Source organism: Globicephala melas, chromosome 7, assembly GCF_963455315.2.
Source record: "Globicephala melas chromosome 7, mGloMel1.2, whole genome shotgun sequence".
NCBI lineage: Eukaryota > Metazoa > Chordata > Mammalia > Artiodactyla > Delphinidae > Globicephala > Globicephala melas.
This window is the reverse complement of record NC_083320.1, coordinates 33,213,374-33,240,731: the sequence shown is the minus strand read 5'-3', so window position 1 is coordinate 33,240,731 and position 27,358 is coordinate 33,213,374. Positions and strand designations below refer to the sequence as shown.

The window sequence follows — 27,358 nt, the reverse complement described above, 5'->3', positions numbered from 1 at the left end:
GGGCGGGTAAATTCTAGCGGCTAGCATTTTCCAAATTCCAAATGCTTAAGGAAAACAGATGAGACAGCTTCGCATTTCTCTCAAGGTAAAATACATCATATATGAGAGTTTAAAACAATTTAAAAAGCGCGATGGATTTCGCTTTCAGATTTCCGCGAGCCTAATCGTGTAAAATCACATTTTCTTCCCTAAGAACTCTCGCGATATTCTCGTGGTCCTCTGCGGCGGGAACAAAACGGAAGCCAAGGCGCACTATGCGGCACGTCATCTGGCGGAAGTGAGGTCGTAACCCAGAAGCCATGGAGAAGGAGAAGCGCGTTCACGCGTTCTGGTTGTAGTGGAGTGTGGAACGTTTAGGCAACGTGATCTGGTTCTTTGCGCGAAGGTGGGCGCTCTGGTGCTTGGCCAGCCGCGGCGTTGCGGGCCTTTGGGGGCCGCAGATTTGGTCTTTTTTCACTGATATAAGAGCTCGGCGGCGGGCGCGCAGTTCCCTGACCCGTCCTCACCATGTTGGTGCTGTTTGAAACGTCCGTCGGCTACGCCATCTTTAAGGTAGGTGGGAGATTGAGCCGTTGGAAGGGGAAGGCAGGTGTTGGGCAGGAGAGGAGACGGAAAGACGTAAGGAGAGAACGACGGTGCTCAGGATCGCGTGGGTGCCTTTTGTGTCCCCCTGCTGTGAAAGGAAGGGGGAAGGCTTTGGGCCTGGGAGGCGCATATTTCGGTGAACACGTGGCCGCGCCGTTTGGGGCTCTGGGTTCAGTAAGAGGATTTGCCCCGGTTAGGGAGGTGGACAGGAGCCGTATTCGAATTTTACAGGTTATGATAAGGAGTATGGGTTTTGTTCTGAGAGTTTTGAGGAATGATCGGAAGGTTTTAACAGAGGACTGACCTCACCTAACTTTGTCTTTTAATGCACTTGTTTTGCTCTGTGCAGAATAGATTACGAGGGATGGGGTGCAAGAACGGAAGGAGGATATTTTTGCATTAATCTAGACGAGATGAAGTTGCTTGGGTTAAGGCTGGCATGGAGGGAAGGAAATATCAGGAGAAAATTAGAAGGTAGAACTGACGGGATTGGCTGGTTGAAGAATGCGAGGTTTTGGTTTAAGTAAGTGGGTTTGTGGTGGTAGGGAAGGGAAGAGAAGGTTTAGGGATTTGGGGGCTGGGAATGGGGAGGATACTAAAGAGTTGCAGTTTGGGTTGTGTGAAGCTTTCGATGTCTGTTAGACGTGGAGATACAGTGGTCATTTCAAATTTGAAGCCCAGGGGGGAAATCTGAGCTGGATATAACCAACCTGAGTTTTGGGTTTTTTAATAGGGAAAGTTTGAAATTAACTTCAAGTTCATCAGCAAGGAAATAACTGAGCAGTGGGACATTCGTGTAATAGGGTGCTGTTGAGATGATAGGAAGCATCAGGTAAATTGAGTTCTATCTACGTATCGGACTCTTGGGTTCAACGAATATAGCAACGAAAAACAAATTTTTCATATGTACTGACAAGTCAAAAAATGCTAGGTAAACTATATATAGTGTGATTCTAGTTATAAATCAAACACCTGTGTGGTACGGGTGCAGAGAGTTGGAAGGGTACATACCAAAATGTTTATTTGAGAAAGGTTTTCATTTTATTTTCCAAGTTTCTCTTTGACATTTGAAAATATACTTCTATTTGCATGTTACATTAAATACTTGTTATTTTTAAGAAAACCAATGAGATAATTAAAATCCGAAAGCTGATTTTGCTTCTTTTTCCTCTCATTAGAGTTGTCTGAGATTGTAGTATTAGCAATTTTAAGGGACTTTATAAAAGGCTTTGGAGCCCGGAAATGGGTCTGTTAGACTTTCCCCAGCTTTTTGCAGTCTTTTCTAAATTATTATTATTTTTGTTTAATATTTATTTATTTGGTTGCAGCGGGTCTTAGTTACAACAGGCACTCTCCTTAGTTGCGGCTCTCAGGCTCCTTAGTTGTGTCATGTGAACTCTTGGTTGCAGAATGCATGTGGGATCTAGTTCCCTGACCAGGGATTGGACCCCGGCCCCCTGCATTGGGAGTGCAGAGCCTTAACCACTGCGCCACCAGGAAGGTCCCTCTAAATTCTTAGAGTTCTGCACATGCCCCCAAATTCTCTTAGCCAGAGTAGTCTGTCATATTTTGAATCAGCATCTGTGGATGAATTTCATCCAAATTGATGTTACGTATACTGTCCTGACCTGGATGCTAAGAGGGGAGGGGTGACTTTGCACTGTCCAGTGGTTGCTTCTAACAGTGGGGAGGAGTCGGTTTAGCAATTGTATGGTTTCTAGACCTGGGTCATAAAGTATAAAGTCATATGATTTATTGATTTCTACTAATAAAGAGTATTCTCCATAAAAATAAGTCTTGAGTATTCTGTTGCAGTTTTTAATGTTGTTTATCTGCAAGTTACTGTTCAACATTGTTAAAAATTGTGGTTTATGTTTTATGTAACCTAATATTAGAGAAATAACTAAAGGCTTAAATATATTGAAATATTGCTTCATTTATAAATATTTGGAGTTAGTAGCTGTTATTGATTCTTCCTGAATAAAATAGGCATACAGAGTATTCCGGAATTAGTGATGGTTGCACAAGTTTGTGAAAATTACTGAAAAGTAAATTTTACACCTTAAAGGGGTGAATATCATAGTACGTGAAATATCTATGTGTGTGGAGATATGCAATACAAGGTTATTAGCTCCCTTTCCCGTAATCTTTCAAAATGCTGGGGTATAAAATTACCTTGGTTGCATAAAATTCATGCTTGAATAAGAATGCTTTAAGAAAGTTTTTCATACTTTTTTTAATCTCAGTTCACAGTGAGGAATACATTTTATATCATGACCCAGTATATGCATATCCATATATACACAGTGATTCAAAACGCATTTAAAACTTTCCAGAAAATGTTGCTTGTTAATAAAGTTATATATAAATGCAGAGACAATACCTGAAAAGAACTATTATTATTATTTGTAGAATATTGCAGAAACTCAAGCCTGTGTCCCTTATGTCACATGGCACACAGAGTAAGACTAGACATTCCTCAGTCTTACTCATCCCAGACCTTTTGTAGCTGTGCTTCCCAGTCTGGTAGCCACTAGCCACATACAGCTATTTAGCATTTGAAATGTAGCTAGTAAAGCTGTGGAGATGAATTTTAATTTTAATTCATTTAAATTCTTAGTAGTCATGTTGTACAGTGCTGCTGTGTAGCATAGTGTTGTGTGTTCCTTTATTTCTCAAGGGCTCGAGGAAGAGCTTTTTATGTGAATACCAAAGTTCCTATATAACATGATTACTAAGCAATAAGTTTTTCCAGCTTTATTGGGTATAACTTACATACTATATAACTCACTTTTTGTAAATGTAAATAGGTACATATAGTACTTATTATAGTAAAACTAGCAAACAATTTAACAGTGGTGCTAAAGATTTTAGTGGTGACAATAGCTAAATTATTCATTCCATCTTAATCCAAAATGATAAAACTTAAAATGGATTTGCATATTAATGTTTCAGATTTCCTTGTCTGAAAATGAATGATTAAAAATTTGAGATAGATGTGTAACAGAAAATGTAGCAATTATTTCTAATTCTGTTTTTGTTCAGACTTTATTAGTAATGTTCTTTTCAGTATGTTATGCACGACTGGGAACATAAAGTAGCCAAGGTTTTGTTTGCCATAACAAAGTCCTTGGAGACCTTTCAGTGGTCATGAATTAACATGATTTCATTACATTTCCTTTGTTGCTTTAACTTGAAATAATATCTCTTTAATATGCCAATTTTGTTATCCAAATGTTATCTTCAAATATACTTGCTTTTCAACTAGAAAAAAATGTGAATTTTACTCATGAGTCATATCCCCTATTTGGTACTTATCCTGTCAACAATCATTGAACTTTAGGTATGGTTAACTGCATACTGAGTAAACTACTACTAAAAATCACTACTATTCTGTGAATTTCCTTTAACAAAAAAATACCTTTGAATTAAAGTTTCAGTGCATTCATGAGATTTGATGGAATGTCTTTGTATTCTAAAGTTTTCATGACATACAAAATAGAACTGTTAGTGGTTTGTAATTTTTTAATACAAAACCGTGTGCTTTGCAATTGTTTACTGCTTCATTACTGTGATTCCTGTTTTTCCAGTTCTGTAAATATATTTGATTCAGCTGTGTGTGGGATTAAATTTAAACAACACAATAAATCCTTAAAGTCATCTTGCCACTCTCATCTGACAGAAAATACAGGTGTTGTGCAAAATCGTATTTCTTCATGTTTCATCATGGAAATATGTACTAGGCTATAACTGGGTAATAAGTCTTACCATGTAAATATTCTGTGGTACTGTGGATTTGGTGAAATGTGGCTTGTCGGTAAAGTATAATTTTTAGTTGATCAGCAGCCTTTTTCCACAAGATATGTATAATATCTATAATACTATATTTCATCAAGTATAATACACTGTTATTTTACACTGCTAGTTAAACTGACCTGCCATCAATTGTAAGACATCCCAATTTCAAGGATGTTAAATATGGGGGGAAATGGATTTTAGGATTGATCCTACCCTAGCCTATACTTGGGCAGCTGATTTATCACACAGTATTGGTGAGGGTGTAGGAAAATAAGAACTTTTATTCACTCTTGATTTAAGTGAAAGTAATAGAAGCTTTTGAAGGCATTTTGATAATACATATGTCAACATGCGTTTCTTATATGATCATTTAACTCCACTTCCAATAATTTGTCCTAAGAAATACAACATGTATACATACAAAACTATGTATATTTATGAATAAGGGCATAAATGATGGTATATTCATGCAATGCGATTCTTGTTAAAACCTAGAATTATGTCCACAATATGTTAAGTGTTAACTGTATAGCACGATTCCTAAAAGTACGCATTAATAAAATGCAGCATAGACAGTCAAAAAGTCTTGAAGAATATATACCTAAATGTTAATGGCTGTGTTTCATAGGTAAAAGTACCCCTTTTTTCCCTTGACATGTTAAAATTTCTTACATAAGGATGTGTCTTAGAACTAATGGTATCTTAGTTTTAGAGAAATCCGTAATTCTTGTCAGGATGTTCATAGCAATAAATAACAATTTTTTAAAAGTATTTATTTATTTATTTTTGGCTACATGGGGTCTTCGTTGCTGGGCACAGGCCTTCTCTAGTCGCGGCAAGCGGGAGCTACTCTTTGTTGCTGTGCGCGGGCTTCCCACTGCAGTGGCTTCTCGTTGTGGAGCATGGGCTCTAGGCACGCGGGCTTCAGTAGTTGTGGCGCGCTGACTCTAGAGCGCAGGCTCAGTAGTTGTGGCGCAGGGGCTTAGTTGCTCCACGGCATGTGGGATCTTCCCAGACCAGGGCTTGAACCTGTGTCCCCTGCATTGGCAGGCGGATTCTTAACCACCGCGCCACCAGGAAAGTCCCTAAAGAACAAATTTTATTCCGTAGAAAGTAGGCAAATAAATTCTTTTGATCTGTGAATATGACAGCCTTTGTGAAGGGGTTAGGGAGCTCCTTAAAAATAGAAAGTTTTAAACAAATACCCAGCTAGATCTAAACTCCATCTAGTTACTCATTGGGCTACTTGATTTATTAGTTTGACCAAAAATTTATGCAGGGTAAGAAAACTGGTTATTTCAGAGAGAAAAATAGCTCCCACCACCCTCATTTTGCATGTACAATTGTACTTGAAGGGTATAGCTGTATATGCCTAAGCTGTGCAATTTAAAGAAAATTATTTTAAATATTTATTTACAGGTTTTGAATGAAAAGAAACTTCAAGAGGTTGATAGTTTGTGGAAAGAATTTGAAACTCCAGAGAAAGCAAATAAAATGTAAGTCATCTTGAAACTAAGAACTTAGCAGTTAACATTTAGAGGTTTTTGTTTTTGTTTGTTTTGTGTGTTTGTGCCCCCCCTTCATGTAATATATCCATAACTTTTTGTTTTGAACTCATTTCAGGAATAATATTGGTATGAGCCCAATTATTAGATTCCTTATTTGGAGCATAGGCCATCTCAGCTAATTTGTATTAATTGCAGATGAGGTTGGACAGCACCCAAAAAAACACTATTTTTGTAAGATATTTGAAAGTGTAAATTGATTGTGAATTAAGTATAAATTTCTGTTTAAAGTAATAACTGTCAAAAGCATGGGCTGCTAATTGATTTAACTTATAATTTCTCTAAGTTAGTGATATTTAGGTGTTTTCGAACTTAATTCATAGTTTATTTATTCTTTATGACCTGTATTTCCTAACTCCCTCTGGCGTAGTAAAATAACTAGCTAGTAAATACTGGAAAGGCGTACCTTTGGTCCCCAAGGTCTCTGGACAGGAATATAGAATATAACCTTGATGCCCATTCTAAGAAAGGAGTGGTGGGAGAGAGAGCTGGCTTTTCCTCAAGGTAGAGTCAAGAAGGCTATTTCACCATCTGTGAATCACCCTGTGAAATATCCTATTTGGTGAGTGTGGTCCTAGGAAGGAGCCGACTGATCTCTTGATTATGTCCTTGGATGCCAAAGGGCATTTCATAATTCATCTGTTCGTGCTAATAAAAACTCACTAGAATAGAAGGAAACTACTCAAGCTTGCTAAAGAGTGTTGAACCCCAAGAGATGTCATACTAAATAATTAGGAAAACATGGTATACTGGAAAACCATGCTTCAGAGTAATATGTATAACGTGATTGCATTTTGCAAGTGTTGCTGTACACCTATATATGCATTTATGCAAATATACAGAGATATGAACAAATGCCACTTCAGATGAGTGGAAATGGGGTTAGGTGGGATAAGGTGAAATAATTGCTTTTTTCTTACCTCTTTCTATTGTTAAGTGTGCATTTAAGGTACCACCAGGGTGTTCCCTGACGAGGTGAGAAAACCTTGCTTGAGATAACATTATTTTAGACACAGTGGAAGACTAGTTTTCCTTTTTAAAGGGCTATATGCTTTAGTTTTCTGAGTTAACTTGATTCATTGTTGTCGATGATGTATCCTTTTTGAACCTGAATTTACGTGATCTAAATCAAATATTCGTCACTACCACTGAGACAACAATGGATTAACTGTATGTGTTTGTTTTGATATAAAATAATGTTGCCCTGCACATAAGTGAGTAGGGAGGAAGGCAGTAAAGTAAGGGTAACAGGAATTAGATCTAACAATTAGTTATTTTTTAATGGAACCTGTACTGAATGCGCAAATCAATGTCATGAGATTTCTGACGTAAGAGGGACCCTAACACCTTTTCTTAAGCCACTTCTGTGCTGTATAGTAAAAGGCATTTGTGTCTAACTTTAAGCAGCAGAGGTTATGTTGAAGCTTCAACATCTTTCCTGTCGTTTAGATGTGGCAGCAAACGTCTTTTCTGTTGTTCCAAGTTTCCTTCAAAACCTACAACCTCTATAATAGTTCAGACATTACTAGCCTGGCATTTAGAGAAATTGGTCATTTTATTGGTCATTTTAGAAGAATATCTAACTTTACACCAATGCCCAATGGCAGGTAAGTTTTTTATTGGTGTATGCTTTGGAAACAGTCCAACACCTCTTCTCCTAAATATGTGGCTTTTGCACAATCAGTGTGCCCCCATAACATTTTTTTTTCCCTTAATTCTAGAGTAAAGCTGAAACATTTTGAGAAATTTCAGGATACAGCAGAGGCATTGGCAGGTAAAGTCAAAGACTGGCTCTTTTGGTTTTTTAGATATTGGTGATTTGTCATCCTCATTAAAAGATTGTTTGCTTCAGTTGCCTGAGTTAACCCTATTCAATGTTGTCAATGATGCATTCTTTTTGGAACTGAATTTAAGTGATCTAACTCAAATTCGTCACTACCACTGAGATAACATTGAGTTAGCTTTTTTCACTATAGGGCTGGTTTTTTCCCTACATGTGATGAGAGGTGAGAAGTGGTTAAATTGATCTCCCTGTGGAAACCAACAGCATAATGCTGAAGCACAATTCAGTAAAAGCTGTTCTGCAAGGGATCAAGGTAATGTGGTCAAGTACACTGCTCTCTGATCATTTTAATCCAAGGGTAAAGTTGAGAATAGCCAGGATTTAGAGTTGGAATAATAATAAAACAGCTCTCCAGGTATATACATTTTTAGTTTAAAAAAGCACAGTATTATTAGAAGATTTAAGAAAACTAGTAGAGGGGTATGTGTGTGTGTGTGTGTGTATGTGGTGTTTGTTTTGTTTATTACACAAACTACAGAAATGCATAAGAGTTTACCTGAAGGGGGCATGATTTTTTTATGATTTAGAAGAATGGATGGCTGTTATATCCTTCAGCTAGTCCTAGGGATGAGACAGCAGACATGAGTAGGGTTTACTGACTAGGCTTGGCTTCAGTAGGCACTTGGTCTCATAATGTTCTTTTAATGCTAGGGAAAACAACATCAGATATAAAACTCTAATCATGAATTTTCAGTTGCTTAAATTCTGTATCTCAGATCAGCCAACTACTTAGTGGTATAATTTGAAAATGAAGGACCATAAGGAAGAATGTGGCTTAAAATTAAGCCATAAGATTCATTTGACTGAACCAAGTAATTTTGTTCACCAGCCACAGGAGAAGGGTATAGTTCTCTTATATAGTGAAAATTAAGAATCTTATTAAAAAAAAAATAATAAAATAAAAAAAAGAATCTTATTAAATATGTTGGAATATTAATGGGCCACCCCAACCTTGGCAGAGGGGTGAGCTGAAGGAGGAGCCAACGAGGCCAATTTTCAAATTTTTAAAAATAGTTCTAGGGCTGCACACATCCAGTAATTGAAGTCTTATAGAGCCATAAAGCATAAATATGGTAATTTTTGCCTGGAAAATTTTTAAAAGATAGTTCTGTATATTACAGCTTTAAAAATAAATATGGGTAGAATTTTGGTAATATCCCAGGCAAGATTGTGTTAGCTATTCTCCAACTCTGGGGAGCATTATTCATATAGATTGATTTGAGTAGCTCCTCTTGGAGTTGGAAAGTGCTGCAGCTCTGATCTCAAGTGGCCCTTTTGGGAGGGGGCAGGTATTCCTTAAAATAATGTAAGATAAATGGAGAAAATAGCATGCTGGGTAAGAATTTAAAGTCAACCCCACACACAATCTAAATTCCATGAGGGCAGAGACTGTGTTGTTCACCATCAAATCCCTAGCACAAAAATATTTTTGGGTAAATGAATGAAGGTAGTGAGCTCTGTCAGGAATCTAGTCATAGAAATCTACAATGCCTTTTCCCATCAGTTTTCACCAGAAAGTTGAACATCATCTTATTATTATTAAGAGAACAGAGTCCTTCCTGAAAATTAACTTCCCTCTCTCAGTTATAAGGCAGTTTTGACATGACAGAACTAGAACTAAGTGGTTGTAGATGTCAGGGAATACATTTAAAACCTGTAGCCTAGGGCTTCCCTGGTGGCGCAGTGGTTGAGAGTCCGCCTGCCGATGCAGGGGACATGGGTTCGTGCCCCAGTCCAGGAAGATCCCACGTGCTGAGGAGCGGCTGGGCCCGTGAGCCATGGCCGCTGAGCCTGCACGTCTGGAGCCTGTGCTCCGCGGCGGGAGAGGCCACAACGGTGAGAGGCCCGCGTACCGCAAAAAAAAAAAAAAAAACCTGTAGCCTAAGAATGAGTCCAGAGGGTTTATTTTTACTCTTGGTTAGACTTGTAAGTTTCACATCTTACAAACAGCCACAGTAAAGTTTGGAGCCAGCCTAAATTTGGATGAAGGGGGAAGACTGCTGAGGGATGCTGAATAGTGGCTAATAGAGAAGAGGAGAGATTCAGCTTCCCCTTATCCCTGTCACCATCTCTGTATACCATCTTTTTAAAATACATATAATGAAGAGTGATTAACAGGGAAGTTAAATGTTTGTGAATGTTAGAGTGGATCTAGAGTAGAAATTTTTTTACTTTTAAGAAATCTTAAAGGAGAACACTAGGTTAAAGTGTGAGTAAATGATAGGAAAGATTGAGAGCTAGAAGCAGGACATTGAATAAAATATTTTAATTAGAAAAGATTAAACACTTGTAAGGAAAATACAGTTATTAGAGAAATGTATATTAGAAAGGAGTCAATGTTTTACAATATGTAAATTGTTAGAACTCAACAAAAGTAGCTTGAATCTTAGCTTCTTAGAGTGTAGAGACCTCTTTAAGATCTGTGTGGTTTTTGTCCTCACCTTTCATCTTCCAGATAGCAGATGAAATGCACTTGAAATTCAAATGATTGGGAATTTGAATTCCCAAGGAGGAAAGAGCAAGTACCTGGCTGATTAAGCACAAACTGCTGCCTGACCTTAGAAATTGTGACAGACTTCCTGCCAGGCATACTTTAAGTTCAGCCAAAACCCAGACAACTAGAAGAGGTATTAGTATTAATTAGTCCATATGGGTCTAAAGGATCTAAGTATAGGTCTAAAGAAGGGTGAGAGTTACAAAGTAGCACATTTAGAGCTTGCCAGAAATGAAAACAGCCTCCAACTCAAATTGGCTGCCTTCAGTAGTAAGTTCTCAATCGCTGGAGGTTTATAATTTAGAGGCCTGTTGACACATCTGGATCAAGGATTAGCAAAAGTAAGACCTCCACTCGGACATACTTAAACTGTGGCAGAACCTTCAAAATGAATACACTCCTTTTTACCGGTCTTGACACGGTTTTTATGGTATTTCACAATCAGGCCAGTCGGTCTGTAGTGACACAGGAGAGTGAATCAGTTTATCATTCCAAAACAGATTGTTTCTAACAACTTACAATTCTGAGTTCAGAAGGATTGTGTGACCATAGAGAAAGGAATGCTGGATCTGGTTTAACTCCTGGTTCCGGAGTGGAAATGAGGGTGGGAAGATCAGATGAGATTGTGAAATGTGTAACGTTTATCATTTCACTTCAGAAGTAATATTAAATTCAGCTCTTCTGAAAATAAGTGGGTTTTTTTCCTTTATTTATAAAATTTAAATAAAATCTTAAGCTCTTACGGTTAAAGTTTTGGGTTAACTCTTTTGTTTTTCTTCCTAAAAAAGCATTCACAGCTCTGATGGAGGGCAAAATCAATAAGCAGCTGAAGAAAGTTCTGAAGAAAATAGTTAAAGAAGCCCATGAACCCCTGGCTGTAGCTGATGCTAAACTAGGAGGCGTCATAAAGGTAGAGTTATAATTTCCTTTTATGCCTGCTGATCAGAGCTCACCGTACAGCATAAAGACTACCAAGCCTAGCCTTTGCAGTGAGTTGTTTATCATAAGTTCTCAGATTTGAATACTTGATCTTTTTCCCCTACGCTACATAATAATTGGTTTCCAATATGATTATCAAAACTAAGGTTATATAAGTGATGCGCCAAAATGATAACACTTTATGTATATCCTGGCATATTTTTGTTTAGTGACATTTTTTTCCCTTTCAACATAAATCACATTTCTTTTTTATTGTATGTGTTTATTAGAAAACTTTAGTAGGGAGTAGAATTGCTAAGGTTAAACATAAAGTGAGAATGGAAAGAAAGGCTGGATATGTAGGCTCCCAAACATGCAAGGCAGAAAATTTTAGAGGCCAGTTGCGATACTTTGTATGTATGTATGTATTTTTGGCTGCATTGGGTCTTTGTTGCTGCAAGCCGGGGCTACTCTTCGTTGCAGTGCATGGGCTTCTCATTGCGGTGGCTTCTCTTGTTGAGGAACACAGGCTCTTGGCGCGTGGGCTTTAGTAGCTGGAGCACGCAGGCTCAGTTGCGATGCACGGGCTTAGTTGCTCTGTGGCATGTGGGATCTTCCTGGACCAGGGCTCGAACCTGTGTGCCCTGCTTTGGCAGGCAGATTCTTAACCACTGCACCACCAGGGAAATCCCAGTTGCGATACTTTGATTTTCAATAGTTACAGTAGGTATTACAGTGCAACTTCATGAACATACCTCTCATTCTTTTTCTTTTTTTTCTTTTTTTCTCTGGTACACCGGCCTCTCACTGTTGTGGCCTCTGCCGTTGCGGAGCACAGGCCCCGGATGTGCAGGCTCAGCGGCCATGGCTCACGGGCCTAGCCGCTCCGCGGCATGTGGGATCTTCCCGGACCGGGGCACGAACCCATGTCCCCTGCATCAGCAGGTGGACTCTCAACCACTGCGCCACCAGGGAAGCCCTTTCTTTTTTTTTTTTTTTTAATTGAAGTATAGTTGATTTACAGTCCTCATTCTTGAAGTAAGGATCAATTCTAGGTGTTTGGAGGTAGGAAAGTGCTGAAGAGATTAGAGGGTTTTTTTTTATTTTGAGGTAGGATTGTGAATTAAATAAGATTGTTAGGATAGATTATTTCTAATACCGTCAGGTAATTAAGTTTTCAGTGATATCAATTTCTATCTTCATCCTTTGAAGTGCGCACAAGTCTTAGTTTATATTTTTCTGTTAAAACGTTAAATTTTAGCATAATAAGCATACAGAAAGGCACATGGGACAGCAAATTGCTGGCTGGTGGGATTATGAATATCTTTAATTTTTTCTTCTCAGTTCCTCCTTTTGAAAAACGTAAACACTGGTTGTCTCTTGTATGCATACTAAATATTTGTTTCTTTAAATGTGATGCAACATACACAATTTTGCATGCTTGTCATTTGCATTTGATGCAATAGAACTGTAAATTTGTATAGAGTTAGCAAATACACTGCAAAGTGAAAAAAATGAAGGTGTCCAGAACAGATTCATCCTGTTTGCCTGGGGTGTGTAAAAACTTAAATTTTATAAAGATTTATGTATATGTGTACACATATACGTTAACATTAGTATAGATTTGGAAGTACTTCGGGGATCCTAACAGTAGGGAAAGGGCCTAAGGCCAGAACTTGTGCTTTTCATTCAGTCCCCTTCCCTATAGTACTATTGATTAAAATCTTCTGTATGTATTACCTTTATAATTTTTATAAGAGGCTAAATAATGTAAGGTAGTAAAAGATCCCTCAAACCAACAAAAAGAACAAAATTACTAGGTTAAATTGTATTTATCTATTTATGGCTTTGATTCCTGTAGACAGGCTGCCTTTCTGGAAGCTTATACCAATTTTGACCTCTACCAATAGTATATTCAAGTGTTCTTCCCACAAACACGAGAAACTGCTTTTATGAAACTGAGAAATGTATACATTTAAATCAATGGTATTTTAGTATTTAAATAATTTTAGGAAAAGTTTAGTTCTTTATTTGATACAAATGTTCTTGTTCTTATAGGAAAAGCTGAATCTCAGTTGTATCCATAGTCCTCTTGTTAACGAACTTATGAGGGGAATCCGTTCACAGATGGATGGATTAATCCCTGGGGTAGAACCACGTGAAATGGCAGCCATGTGTCTTGGGTTGGCACACAGGTGAGATTTACTGGAAAATAGTCTTATTATTTTTATTTAATAAACAGTTATATAGCACAGTTCAAGGTATGTTACAAATACTATCTTAATCCTCAAGAATCTTATGAGGAAGGTAGTAATAGTATCCTCATTTAACAAATGAGGAAATTGATGCCCAAAGTCCATATAGCTGGTAAGTGATGAAGCCATAATTTGAACCCAGGCAGTTTGGCTCCATTGTCTGGGCTCTAAACCTGATGATAGGCATTCTCTACCTCTCTAGTATTAGATGCCACAATTCTTGGGCTTTCTTTTCTCTTTTACATCTTCTAAATCATTTGCTACCATTCCATCTACTTGCCATCTCCCTGAATTTTCTCATCTGGTAATGACCTCCTCTTCTGCGTTGTGTGTGGGGCTTGTTTTTTTGAGTTTTTTCTTGAGTTTTTATGAGGCAAAGGAAAACATTAACCTGTGATGTTTAGCCAGAGGTCCATTAGACCAGGAATTTCTGCTATACTGTGATATATATAATCCTGAAAAGCTTGGCATTCTTTGAAATTGCACTACAATAATAGGGTTTGTGAAATAAAAATAGGATTAAGGGTAAACCACTCAAAACCTAAGTATCTTTGTAACCCTAAAAAAATTAACAGTTGAAAAGACATGTTTGGGACTTCCCTGGTGGTCCAGTGGTAAAGAATGCGTCCTGCAATGCAGGGGACTCGGGTTTGATCTGTGGTCAGGGAACTAAGATCCCATGCCGCAGGGCAACTAAGCCCAGTGTGCCGCAACTAATAACCAGCACAGCCAAAAAATAAAGGACGTGTTAAATTTATATTACAGAAATACTACAGTAAACAAAGGTCTGGACCTTTGAACAAATAAAATATGAACATAGATTAATGAAAGGGTTAAAGCTGAGTTACAGAAATGAGCAAAATGCACAAAAGTCAGGAAAAACTTTGTAATAAACATTTCTAAGAGAGAACAAATAGCTAAACTGAGTTAGGGTCCAAGTTTAAGATTAATTGGCATTGTGCACAGCAGTAGTTCTCAATCAAGGGCAATCAGATACCCCTCAGAAGACATTTGGCAATTGGGGTGAGGCCAGGGATGTTGCTACACATCTGACAGTGCACAGAATAGACCCCACAGCAAAGAATAATCAGGCCCACAGTGTTAATAGTGCAAAGATTAAGAAACCCTTATGTATAATATTGTTCCTACATGGCTTTCGTCTTTTCAGGTGTTACAGTGCTGTACTTATTTTTTTTTCCAGTGGCATAAAGCATTAAATATGCTGCAAAAATCGTATGTGAACCAGTATGGTTTGAGCTACACAGCATTATCCTATTTATCATTCATAAATTAATTCATGTTTCAGAAATGTAGGTTATAGCAGGACAGATGTATTCGTTTTCTTTTTAAATGTGTATTTTTAGATCTTAAGTATTGTATTCTTATTTAGCTGATGTTTCCCATGCATGAAAAAGGTAAACAGTGTAGCTCCAGGATAGGGATTCTGGTAAAAGTCTTTTTAAGATGTTAATTAAATGCTTTTCCTAAATGCTTTTTTTTAGTGATTTATATTTTTCCCCCTTCTCCCCAGCTTGTCCCGATACAGATTGAAATTTAGTGCTGATAAAGTGGATACAATGATTGTTCAGGCAATTTGTAAGTATAGTACATGTGAGGACTAATCTGTTTGTCTCTTCGTTGTGGGTTTTTCCTACTGTTAAAATTGTATCTTTTATAATTGTTGAGGAAGAAAAGGGAGTTGAGCTAGAACTTTTAGTAAGTAAAGTAAATTGAAAAATGCAGAAAAGAAGAAAGGAAAAACTATAATTTGACTAGTTGGATAATATGGATTACACTATTAATGTAAACTGATTGATTTCTCTTTCTCCATGAAAAATCATAAAACCATAAGTGGGATCTGTGTTGTGTTTTATTTTGCTTTTTTCACTTGTAGTTGTATATAATAGGTCATTCTCGCATGTCATTGGATGATTTTTGGACATCAAAGTCTTAACGATTTCCAATTTAAAAAATCCCTTTAAACAGCGATAGTATTTGTAGGTGTATATACCCAAAGAACGGGAAGCAGGTACTCAGATACTTATGCAGCTATGTTCATAGTAGCATTATTCACAGTAGCCAAAAGGTGGAAACAACCCAAATACCCATTAACACAGATGAATGGATAAACAAAATGTGACATATACATACAATGGAATATTATTCGTCCTTAAGAAGTTCTAATACATGCTACAACATAGATGAATTTTAAACGTTATGCTAGGTGAAATAAGCCCCAGGCAAGAAGACAGATATTGTGTGATTCCACTTATGAGGTACTTAGAATAGGCAAATTCATAGAGACAGAGAGTAGAAGAGATTACCGGGGCTGGGGAGGTGGGGACGAGGAGTTATTATTTCATGGGTACAGAGTTTCAGTTTGGGTTGATGGAAGAGTTCTGTAAATGGATACTGGTGGTGGTTGCACAGCATTCTGAATGAATTTGAGTCACTGAAATGTACACTTGACAATGGTTAAAATGGTAAATTTATATTTCATCACAAGTTTTTTTAAAAATCCTTTTAAGTTCCTATATTCTTTTTCATTTTAATCTACTGCAGCCCTGTTAGATGACTTAGATAAAGAACTAAACAACTACATTATGCGGTGTAGAGAATGGTATGGCTGGCATTTCCCTGAATTAGGAAAAATTATTTCGGATAATTTGACATACTGCAAGTGTTTACAGAAAGTTGGTAAGTAATTTGATCCTTTAAGGCATTGAAAATAGCGATTTATTTTTATTTATTCATTTCATTGTGACTCATTTAAAACATGAGTTACAGTGGGTTTTTTTCTTTTTCTTAAACTTCCAAGATATTTTTATGTCTTGCAGGTTTGGGGAGTGTAGCCATATTAATATCTGTTAGAGTTCAGGAACAAAATTAACTTTGATTTTGATGGCCTGTGCAGCAGAGAACATGGTTCTCTAATTTGGTTTTTCTTTTTTTAAAAAAAATATATATTATTATTTATTTATTTATTTATTTTTGGCTGCGTTGGGTCCTTGTTGCTGCGCAACAAGGCTTTCTTTTAGTTGCGCTGAGTGGGGGCTACTCTTTGCAGTGCTCAGGCTTCTCATTTCGGTGGCTTCTCTTGTTGCGAGCACAGGCTCTAGGCACATGGGCTTCAGTAGTTGTGGCACTTGTGCTCAGTAGTTGTGGCTTGCAGGCTCTAGAGTGCAGGCTCAGTAGTTGTGGCACACAGGCTTAGTTGCACCAAGGCATGTGGGATCTTCCCAGACCAGGGCTCGAACCCGTGTCCCCTGCATTGGCAGGCAGACTCCTAACCACTGTACCACCAGGGAGCCCCTAATTTGGTTTTTCTGGAAATGGTTTCTTATGGTTAACGTGTCTCAGTGAAATTACCATTAATAAGGACAACTGTGGACTGGGGGTATCCTGCAATATATTAATAATAATTAATATTAAAAATAGTATTGCTATCTGTACTGTTAGTGTTAAATTGTATACTATTAGTACAGCAATATTAGTAGAAGAACGTGAGGATTGTTAATAAATATGAGTTACTTGGCTCATATTATATTATCATATTACTACCCCTAAGAATTCATGGCCCTAGTTTCAGTATAACCTTAGCTACAAATTGTCTATCACAGTATTGTAAGTCCTGTTTCATGGTGTATTTTGTTTTTTTTGTTATCTGTAGTATTTTGTAGGGAGGTGGTGGGGAGAAAAATCAAGCCTTTATATGAGGAAAGTTACTAGGTCAGACTTGTTCGCTTTTTGTTTTGTTTAGGCATCCTTTTCATTGGCTTATCTCTACTTTTTTTTTGACTGTTTGGTGGATTTTATATAATTTGTTGAAGAGTGATTCTCCCTCCTACTCTGCAAACATTCCATAGGCGATAGGAAGAATTATGCCTCGGCCACACTTTCTGAATTATTGCCAGAAGAGGTTGAAGCAGAAGTGAAAGCAGCTGCAGAGATATCTATGGGAACAGAGGTTTCAGAAGAAGATATTTGCAACATTCTGCATCTCTGCACTCAGGTAAACTATACACAAAGGGAAACTAGTTGTGGTGGTACCAGCTCTGTAATTTCTGATGGCAATGATGATTTTTTAATGTATTGCTCACCTGATAAATAAATATGAGGGTGTTCAGTCACTACCTCATCTGATGCCATCTTGATTTATACTTAGAGGGGGAGATATATACTAAAATGAAGTTAAGAGTACTGTCTAATTTATTTATATTGTTCGCATTATCTGAATAATAAATCCATTAAAAAGGCAGAGAAGTATAGCTTCAATTATTTAATTCTAACTTTTATGTTTGTAGCCTGTATTTTTTCTCCCTCTCATTTGAAGATAGCTATATGAGAATCACAGGGGATGACAGAAATGTCTAGCCCTTGGAGTTTTTTAAAATAACAGTAATATTGATTAGCATTATTTTTAGGCAGTGTATTAGCTTGTTTCCATACATTATCTTATAAGATCTTCACAACAGCCCTTTTGTAGGAAACTGAGGTAAGAAATGGTTAATTTTCCCACGGTTGTACAACTGCTCTATGATAATTTGGGACTCCGGTGTTTTAGACATGTGAATTTTATACTATTTTTACTCTTGTCATTTATGACTTATTCATTTTGTTCCCTACACCAGGTGATTGAAATCTCCGAATATAGAACCCAGCTCTATGAATATCTGCAAAATAGAATGATGGCCATTGCACCCAACGTTACAGTCATGGTTGGTGAATTAGTTGGAGCACGGCTTATTGCTCATGCAGGTGATGATTTTAATGTAATTTGTAAACATGGGTATTGAGAGTTGAGTTGTTTTCTAGGTAGGATTTTTTTCTTCTTTTATCTTTAAACTATACTTATTAAAGTAATTCTAGGTAATAAATAGAAGTAAATGGTATATTTGTGAGGACTAAGGCCCAGGTGTTCAATGATGATTTTATTTGTATGCCTGATTTCCTTTCGGATAATGAAGGCATCTTTAGTCACTGCCTCTTCTGAGACACTTGTGATTCCTTGTCAAAAGTTTGTTATGGTTAATTAGAACAATCAGATGAATGCAGGAGGATGAAATCAGTTAGTATAGGCTTACCTCGTTTTATTGCACTTCACAAATACTGCCTTTTTAAAAAAATCACAGTTTGTGGCAGCCCTGTGTAGAGCAAGTCCATTGGCATCATTTTTCCAACACCATTTGCTCACTTCATGTCTGTGTGCCACATTTTGGTGATTCCCACAATAATTCAAACTTTTTCCATTCTTACATTTGTTAACGTTGATCTTTGATCAGTGATCTTTGATGTCACTGCTACAACTTCCTGAAGGCGAGTGTATGTTTGTTGAATTTTAAACACGTATCTAGTGGTTGAGCAACTGCATTAAAATTGATGTTTTCTAGGGAAATCCTTGATGGTCCAGTCGTTAGGACTCCACGCTTCCACTGCTGGGGGCCTGGGTTCAATCCCTGGTCAGGGGACTAAGATACCACAAGCCGCGTGACCAGGCCAAAAAAAAAGAGAAAGAGATTTTTTTTTTTTAATTGTTTTCTGACAGAAAACCAGTGCAGCACATCTAACAAAGCATCAACTTTAATACCTAATTATTGTGCTTATATCTCCTCGTCCATATCTTTTTTTTTTTTTGGTTGCGTTGGGTCTTCATTGCTGCCTGCGGGGTTTCTCTAGTTGCGGTGAGCGGGGGCTACTCTTTGTTGCGGTGCATGGGCTTCTCATTGCGGTGGCTTTTCTTGTGGAGCACAGGCTCTAGGCGTGCGGGCTTCAGTAGTTGTGGCACACGGGCTTCATTGCTCCGCGGCATGTGGGATCTTCCCGGACCAGGGCTCGAACCCATGTCCCCTGCCTTGGCAGGTGGATTGTTAACCACTGTGCCACGAGGGAAGTCCTCCTCATCCATATCTTAAACGAGGGGTAAATAAAGTGTAAGAAGTTTATCACATAGATCTACTGAGATGTCCTAATACTAAATTTTCACTTTATTTATCTGTATGTTTTTTCATATCTATAGTAGTAGGATATCTGATGTCTAAAATAAATCTCAGAAAAATAGGGGCTAGATGGGGTGGTGTCTGTGAATACATGTGTTTTTATCTCTCCCATGGTATGCTAATGAAATGTGAAATAGTAATACCATCTCTTCAGGCAAATAAGTAAAATTGAACAAGTAACCTTCAACTTGTCATAGACATTTATCACAGACCTCTGCTTGTGGTGTTAATGGATGAATCACAAATGCTGAGATATCAGGAATTTGGGGTAATTCCAGACTATAGAATCCTGTATTATATCAGATTTTTATTTACTCTGATGGCTATAATATTAAGACTATAGGTCTTTTTAATATATGGAACTTTCAAATACTTGCAAGTACATTCCTGGTAACTACTTCTTTTCTTTTGAAGGTTCTCTTTTGAATTTGGCCAAACATGCAGCTTCTACAGTTCAGATTCTTGGAGCAGAAAAGGCACTCTTCAGAGCCCTCAAGTCTAGACGAGATACCCCTAAGTATGGTCTCATTTATCATGCTTCACTTGTAGGCCAGACAAGTCCCAAACACAAAGGAAAGGTCAGTTACAGTTTTCCTGGAGTAGGCCTTTTTTTCCTCCAAACCATTTTCCTCCTACTGTTTCTTTTTCATCAAATAGAGAGTGGTGAATTCTTTAAATAAACACTTATGTACACTGAAAGAAAAGGTTAGAAGAAAGTGTTATTGCTTGCTGTTACTATTTTTCTAGACTCTACCCATTGGTGGGGACAGGGAAGGCACATCAAAAGTTTTCTGTGTGGCAGGAAACCAATTTAACATCAATATTTATGACCTATAAAAAAATAATAGCATACACTGTGCTAACACTTGATAGGACTTTAGTGAATCCTCTTAATAGCCCTATGAGTTGTAGGTGTCTATTTTACAGAGGAGGAAACTGAGGCTTAAAGTACTTTCAAGCTTTTTACAGGATACATAGTTTAACAGGAATTGAAATGTTATAAAATTCAGAGCAGAGTGATGAGAGAGATAAAGGGTTCAGTAAAATAAAATGTTAGTTAAGCTTGCGGGGGCTGGGGGCTATACTTAATCTGGATGATCCCATGGTGTAGGACTAATGTCACATAGTAGAAACTAAAGGAAGATGGAAGAATGGTTTGAGCTAGTTTTAGACATAAGCTACTACAATATCTTTTCATCCAACAAAATAATGGTGGTTGTGTATATAACCAGTTAGCCATCATACTGTGGCAAAGATTCAAATAGAAGATAAGTGACTTGAGTTGTATCGTTTACAATACTTTTGTAACTCCTGATTTTTCAAAAATCCTAGAGTGAATTGTAGAGTCAATGATTCATCTGTAGTGTTCTCATGAATAAATTATTGAGAGAATTTTTTATATCTCATCTTGGAGTATAGTTTGAATGCCTCTAACTTCAAGTTCTCTATTAGATTTCTCGGATGCTGGCAGCCAAAACTGCTTTGGCCATCCGGTATGATGCTTTTGGTGAAGATTCCAGTTCTGCGATGGGAGTTGAGAACAGAGCCAAATTAGAGGCCAGGTTGAGAACCTTGGAAGATAGAGGGGTAAGAATCACACCCTGCATATTGCAGAAGTGTTACCTGTCAAAAGTTAATAAACCATGAGTAGTTTATGTACTTTTTTTTTTTTTTTTTTTAGTTTATGTACTTTTTCATTTCATTTGCTAACCAGTTTTACTCTTATGATACATTTTAGTATGTCTAATATATTCTTTTTCTGCCTGCTGTTAACAGTTTACCTAATATATACTAAGAATTGACATACTACCATATATATTATAAAGAGATTATGCCTTAGAAAACTATTAATGATTTTTCTTTTCTTAGATACGGAAAATAAGTGGAACAGGAAAGGCATTAGCAAAAGCAGAAAAGTATGAACATAAAAGGTGAGTGAGTACATTTGGGAGAGCATGAATGAACAATTTTTGCTTATTTAAATGTTAATTGTTGACAGTTTTTTTGTTGTTGTTTAAAACAACTAAGTATCCCAATTTATTTCTTTGCCATTTACAGTTTTCCATATTCACGTCTAGGTTTTTTTTTTGGTTTTTGGTTTTTGGGGTTTTTTTGCGGTATGCGGGCCTCTCACTGTTGTGGCCTCTCGCGTTGTGGAGCACAGGCTCCGGATGCACAGGCTCAGCGGCCATGACTCACAGACCCAGCTGCTCCGCGGCATGTGGGATCCTCCCAGACCGGGGCACGAAACTGTGTTCCCTGCATTGGCAGGCGGACTCTCAACCACTGTGCCACCAGGCAAGCCCCACGTCTAGTTTTTAATCATATACACATTTTTACGTTGTTGCAATAAGTACACATAATATATTTGTTTTGGCCTTTTTCCTTAATATTTAATTTACTCATTTCCAGATATTGATAATAAATATTTTTCCTTCATAGTTCCTATATAGTATAACATTTATCGAAACCAAAGTCCATTCAGAGTTAAGCCACAGGGAAACCTGTTTTTTTTTAAAAAAAGAGTCAAAAGACAAAGGAAAATTCTAAAAGTGGCTAAGAGGCATGATAAGTATTCAGACCTCACTATGAAATTACAAAAGATACTTGTGGGGAGAGGTGTTTTTATTACTATTTGAGATAATGTTCAATACTGATGAGGTTGCAATGATAGAAACAGAATGTGGAAAAGAGATTGACGGTGTATGTCAGCCTTAAAAACATTTCTAGTCATTAATCCATAAACTGTGCTTTTAGGACTTCTTACAGTCCTTCAGTAAAATCTTATAAGTGGGCAGGGAAAGCAATATAGTAACATTTCATTATAAATATGTATTTAGATATATGTTTTAGTATACACATTCATAAAAATTGTTCTCCTTTATTCTGGAAAGAAACCAAATGTATTCAGTTACGGGCATTAATTAACATTTACTTTTATATTGTGAATTTTCTAAGATCTCTACAATGACCATGTATTTTGTAATTTTTAAAGCCTAATTTGTTGTGTTTAGTTGAAAAAAATGTGAATCTTTGTTTTGGGGCTTTGTTTTTGTTTTTCTTTTTTTTTTTTTTTTTTACAGAAAGTCAAAAGTTTAATAATACATATATCTGGGAGAGATCCAGGAGAACCTAGTCACTACTTTGTTTCTTAAATTATAAATGTTTTTAACCTATAAAAGTTAACAGCCGTGAGCCTGTAAGATAGCTTAATAGAACATTCCTTAGCTTGTTTTGAACAATGTTTTAATGTTCCCATGCCATTATGCTTATGACTTTAAACACATGTGCTTAAAGCACCAATTATGAGGTTTAGTTCACATTTTTGGCACGCAGTACTTTAATTTTTTTCTACTTTGTTAGAACAAAAGCAAACATTTGGGTTTCAAGGAATCTTTATCCATATATATCCCTTCTTGTTCCTCTGCTGCTTGGAATCTTGTGATGGAGTATTCTGTATTAAATTTGATTTAGGGTTTTTGTTTTGTTTTTCATTGTATTCTAAAACTCGAATTGGTTCAGTTTTTACTTTCTAGTGTAATCATTTGGTATAAAGAGATTTCCTCCATTTTTTCCCCTATGCTGATTGACTATTTTTCTATACTATAGTCACTACATTGATTACTAAAACAATTCATTTAGCTCACCACTTCTCTTGAAGTGTGAAGTGTGACCTACTGTTGACACCTCTTTACCTTTTGGAGACTTTTTCATAAACTGCCCTAAAGCCACTAAAATGAAACAGCATTGTATGTTTGTGTAAGTATTACCTAATGACGTTTCCTTTTAAATCTCTTTAGAATTATTTGATTACTGATATTTGTAGGGATTTTATAAAATTCTATGGCTCTTTCAGTGAAGTGAAGACTTACGATCCTTCTGGTGACTCAACACTGCCAACCTATTCTAAAAAGCGCAAGATTGAACAGGTAGACAAAGAGGATGAAGTGGTTGAAAAGAAGGCCAAAAAAGCCAAGGTTAAAATTAAAGGTTGGTTTGAATTTTTTTTAATGTCATTTATACTCTTATTCCTTAAGAAGTACAGACTTCATAAATCTTGGGAAAGTACATACCATTGAACTTTATTGCGAAACCATCCATGTTGAAAGCTAATGGTGTTTTAATAAACCATCGTGTTCTCTGGGAATAGTTAGGATATTGTTAAATTTATCATGTTTCATAGAGGAATGTGAGAAGTGCCTCTTTGAATATGTAGGATTATACTAAGTGTACTAAAACTTTAGTTTCTACCATGTGAACTATTTTGAGAATCAGCTTAAAATGGAAAAAAAAGGTATGTGGTTTCTAAATTAGTTGTTGAAATATTTCTGTTATGTATATAGTAGAACACAGAATTGATGCAGCACTACTTTTCGTCATTGTTTCTGTTACATGGAAAGGACTAGAGTAGTAACTGGGTAGCCTGCCAACAGAGTGATAATATTTAATAGGTGCTCACCAGTGAACTAGGCTCTCTTGCAAAGTTGATAACTGAGCTCCCCCATTTATTAGCTGCACCTGTGTTGAGTTGCCTACCAGCTGGTCTAGCAAGAAAGGCATTAAAGCAATGACTGATATAATTTTTGGTTTCTAAGTAGCGTAGTGGTCAAAAGTACTATCAGCAAATGTGGACTCCTGCTCTGGGTGAAGAAAATATAAACAAGTTATTTATTTAAGTGATTCTATTTCCTTACTGAACAATAAGGAGATCCCTAAACCCATCAGTAACATTTGAAACACTCAACTCCAGATTTGTATCTTTACTCATATATTCATTAAGCTTTTCAAACTTAACATTCCTGGACCCTTACCACTCCCAACCTGTGACTCCATAATATTCTCCATCTTAGAAATGGCAGTTCTAGTTGCTTTGGCCTTTAACACTGACTCTTTTTATAACCCAAGTCTATTTTGGCAGGAAATCCTCTTAATTCTACTTTTTTTAAAAAAAAAGGAAAAAAAATTTTTTGTTTGGTTACGCCACATCTTAGTTGTGGCAGGTGGGCTCCTTAGTTGTGGCATGCGAACTCTTTAGTTGCGGCACACATGTGGGATCTAGTTCCCCAGCCAGGGATCAAACCCGAGCCCCTCTGTATTGGGAGCGCAGAGTCTTAACAACTGTGCCACCAGGGAAGTCCTTTAATTCTATTTTGGAAGTGTATCTAGAACTGAACCACTTATACCCATCTCTGTTATTCTTAATGTAGTAGCTACAGTGGCACCCCCATTAGCTCTCTGACCTAATTCTACTCCTTGCTCACTCTGCTCCAGCCACATTGGATTCCTTGCTCTTCCATGAACCTGCCAACCCCCCTTCTTTCCTAAAATAACCTTAGCATTTGCTCTTCTCTTTACCTGAATATTTTCCCTCAATATAGGTGCATAATTCACTCCCTTCACTCTTTTATTTTATTTTTATTTCTTTTTAATTCCTTGGCCACACGTCATGTGGGATCCTAGTTCCTCTACCAGGGTTTGAACCCCTGCCCCCTGCAGTGGAAGCATGGAGTCTTAACCACTGGACCGCCAGGGAAGTCCCCTCCCTTCCCTCTTTTAGGTATCTGCCTGACTATCCTGTCTAAAATGTCCACATGTATTGCCCTCCTCAGTGTTCCTCTTCTTTATCCTTAAGACTGTTTACTATGTAAAATATTTTATAGCATATCTTTTTTTCTTTTTTTGGTCTCCATTCTACTACTAAAGTAAAAGATTCATAAAAGCAGGAATTTTTGTCTGTGTTGTACCTTGCTGTATCTCTAGTTGTCTAGAACAAGCCCTGGCGTATAGTAGGTACTAAGTAAGTATTTGATCAGTGAATTTCTAATGATAGCAACCAATTATTAAGTCCTCATTCTAATGTGCCAAGCATTCATGCTAAGCATTTTGCATAAATTTTCATGTGTTAAATCATTAAATCCTAGAAATTGTCCAGTGAGATAGACATTACTAAATTTTATAAGGATGAGGAAGTTGAGTTTATAAAGGTTATTAAATGACTTACTCAGGGTTTCAACAGGTTGGATAAACCCAAGTCTCCTAACTCCAAACTCTTATTAATCATTTCTAATATAATTGACTAGTCTTCCCAAAAAAGTGGGTTTGGTAATCAGATGATTTGTTTTAATCCTGATCTCTCTATATAGCTACATGATCATGAGAAATTTACTTCTCTGAGTTTTCTATCATTTATAAAGTTAGTAGTAGCATACTAGGTAGATATTTGAAGGACCTTTGCAATTATAAAATTATGTAATAAACATTGGATAGTTGACCTGAATGACAGGAAGAAACTAAGACTCTCGAAGGGGTTTTGAGGGAGAGAAGTCTGATACAATGTTAATTGTAGTATCTTTACACTTAACCTTATTCAGTTGAAGAAGAGGAGGAAGTAGTAGAAGTAGAAGAAGATGTAGTAGAAGTGGTGGAAGAACAGGAGACATCTGTGAAGAAAAAGAAGAAAAAGGACAAAAAGAAACACATTAAAGAAGAACCGCTTTCTGAAGAAGAACCATGCACCAGCACAGCAATTGCTGTATGTTTGTTTTTAATTACCAATACTTTATTGACATGGGCAGGGTTTCTATATTTTATTCTACTCTGTATATTAGAAATGAACAGGTAGTTTTTAAAAAATGGTTTCATTGATGAGGAAGTACAACAACCTTGTTGTGTTTATATTATAAAGGGCCATTTCCTAAACCTAGAACCTTATTGCAAAATGGGTTTTGTTTAAGGGTGGAAGAGAACATCATTTGGTACAGGTGATAAAGGTGGTTTTATATTTTTAGATTTTAGTCTTTGCTCCAAACTTGTTTTCCAGGGAAATAGAATAGACCTAATTTGCTTTTTATGAGGAAAAGCTGTTTTTAATCACTCATACATTTACAGGTCTTTCAAAAGCATTCTTGTTGGTTCTTTTCAGAGTCCAGAGAAAAAGAAGAAAAAGAAAAAAAAAAGAGTTAATGAGGACTAATGGAAGGAACCATTCTTTCAAAGATTTCTTAATTGAATCACCTGGATACATCATGTTTAAGATTCAGTCAGAAATACACCAGAGATGCTCTCTAAAATAATCAATGGGAGGTTGGATGAAACAAAATGATTAATCATCAATAGCATTTCATACCTATTTGTGTCTCAACATCACATCAACTGTGTTAATTTTATTATATCATTATTTCTTAGAATATTTGTTATACAAATAAAAATATTTTCTTTGTATTTTAAGGCAGTTCTGTGGTTTCTCTGTTTTATGTAGAGAATTTTTGGCCATTTCTGTGTGTTATTTAGCATTTGATGATTAGTATTTTGATAATTATACCTGAAAAGTGAGAGTTGTGAACCATTAATTTGAAACGTAGCCTTTGGAAGGTAACAATTAGATGGACCAATTTAAGAATCCCAGTCTAATATGTTTCTCTTGCCTTTTTGGACTGTCTTTAATTTTTCTCCTGTCTTTAAGTAAAGTTGTCTTTTGTGTTCAAGGTTTTAAAATTAGGTGAGCAAAACATTTTGGTGTCTCTTCAGGAAGAAAAAAATTGTTCCTAACTTTGTTTGCATTTCTGAAAGGTACAAGAAAATCATTATTAATCTAGACACTGATTTATTTTTAAAGTAATCTAAAGTGACTTAAAGGATAATACGGGGCTTCCCTGGTGGCACAGTGGTTGAGAGTCCGCCTGCCGATGCAGGGGACACGGGTTCATGCCCTGGTCTGGGAAGATCCCACATGCCGCGGAGCGGCTAGGCCCGTGAGCCAAGGCCGCTGAGCCTGCACGTCTGGAGCCTATGCTCCGCAATGGGAGAGGCCACAACAGTGAGGCCCGCGTACCGGAAAAAAAAAAAAAAAATACAAGATTATTTATAGTAAAGAATGGAGGGATTATAGAGGGAAAACAAGATGA

General features: G+C 36.9%; 1 protein-coding gene and 4 non-coding genes across 9 annotated transcripts; all 5 read left to right on the top strand.

Moving 5' to 3' along the window:
• The first annotated feature begins 273 nt into the window (after positions 1 to 273).
• NOP58 (NOP58 ribonucleoprotein) lies at positions 274 to 26,681 on the top strand. Of its 5 annotated transcripts, XM_060302043.2 has the most exons (16): positions 5,803 to 5,879; positions 7,670 to 7,722; positions 7,925 to 8,044; positions 10,247 to 10,418; positions 11,074 to 11,195; positions 13,262 to 13,398; positions 14,990 to 15,054; positions 16,021 to 16,155; positions 17,325 to 17,470; positions 18,090 to 18,216; positions 19,869 to 20,032; positions 20,907 to 21,041; positions 21,324 to 21,385; positions 23,311 to 23,444; positions 25,826 to 25,986; positions 26,377 to 26,681. In XM_060302043.2, the coding sequence occupies exons 5-16, from the start codon at positions 11,088 to 11,090 to the stop codon at positions 26,425 to 26,427; spliced, it is 1,425 nt and encodes a 474-aa protein (XP_060158026.1). In that variant the 5' UTR covers positions 5,803 to 5,879; positions 7,670 to 7,722; positions 7,925 to 8,044; positions 10,247 to 10,418; positions 11,074 to 11,087; the 3' UTR covers positions 26,428 to 26,681. The 5 variants fall into 5 exon arrangements, with proteins under 5 accessions (XP_030710290.1, XP_030710291.1, XP_060158026.1 ...); XM_030854430.3 differs by lacking the exons at positions 7,925 to 8,044; positions 10,247 to 10,418 and adding an exon at positions 274 to 552; XM_030854432.3 differs by lacking the exon at positions 10,247 to 10,418.
• On the top strand, positions 7,024 to 7,112 carry LOC115853028 (small nucleolar RNA SNORD70). Its single transcript, XR_004039378.1, has one exon. It is a non-coding gene; the product is annotated as a small nucleolar RNA SNORD70 (small nucleolar RNA).
• On the top strand, positions 7,819 to 7,905 carry LOC115853022 (small nucleolar RNA SNORD70). The gene has a single exon (XR_004039372.2). It is a non-coding gene; the product is annotated as a small nucleolar RNA SNORD70 (small nucleolar RNA).
• On the top strand, positions 17,524 to 17,609 carry LOC115853054 (small nucleolar RNA SNORD11B). Its single transcript, XR_004039397.1, has one exon. It is a non-coding gene; the product is annotated as a small nucleolar RNA SNORD11B (small nucleolar RNA).
• On the top strand, positions 18,374 to 18,456 carry LOC115853048 (small nucleolar RNA SNORD11). The gene has a single exon (XR_004039392.1). It is a non-coding gene; the product is annotated as a small nucleolar RNA SNORD11 (small nucleolar RNA).
• Positions 26,682 to 27,358: the final 677 nt, after the last annotated feature.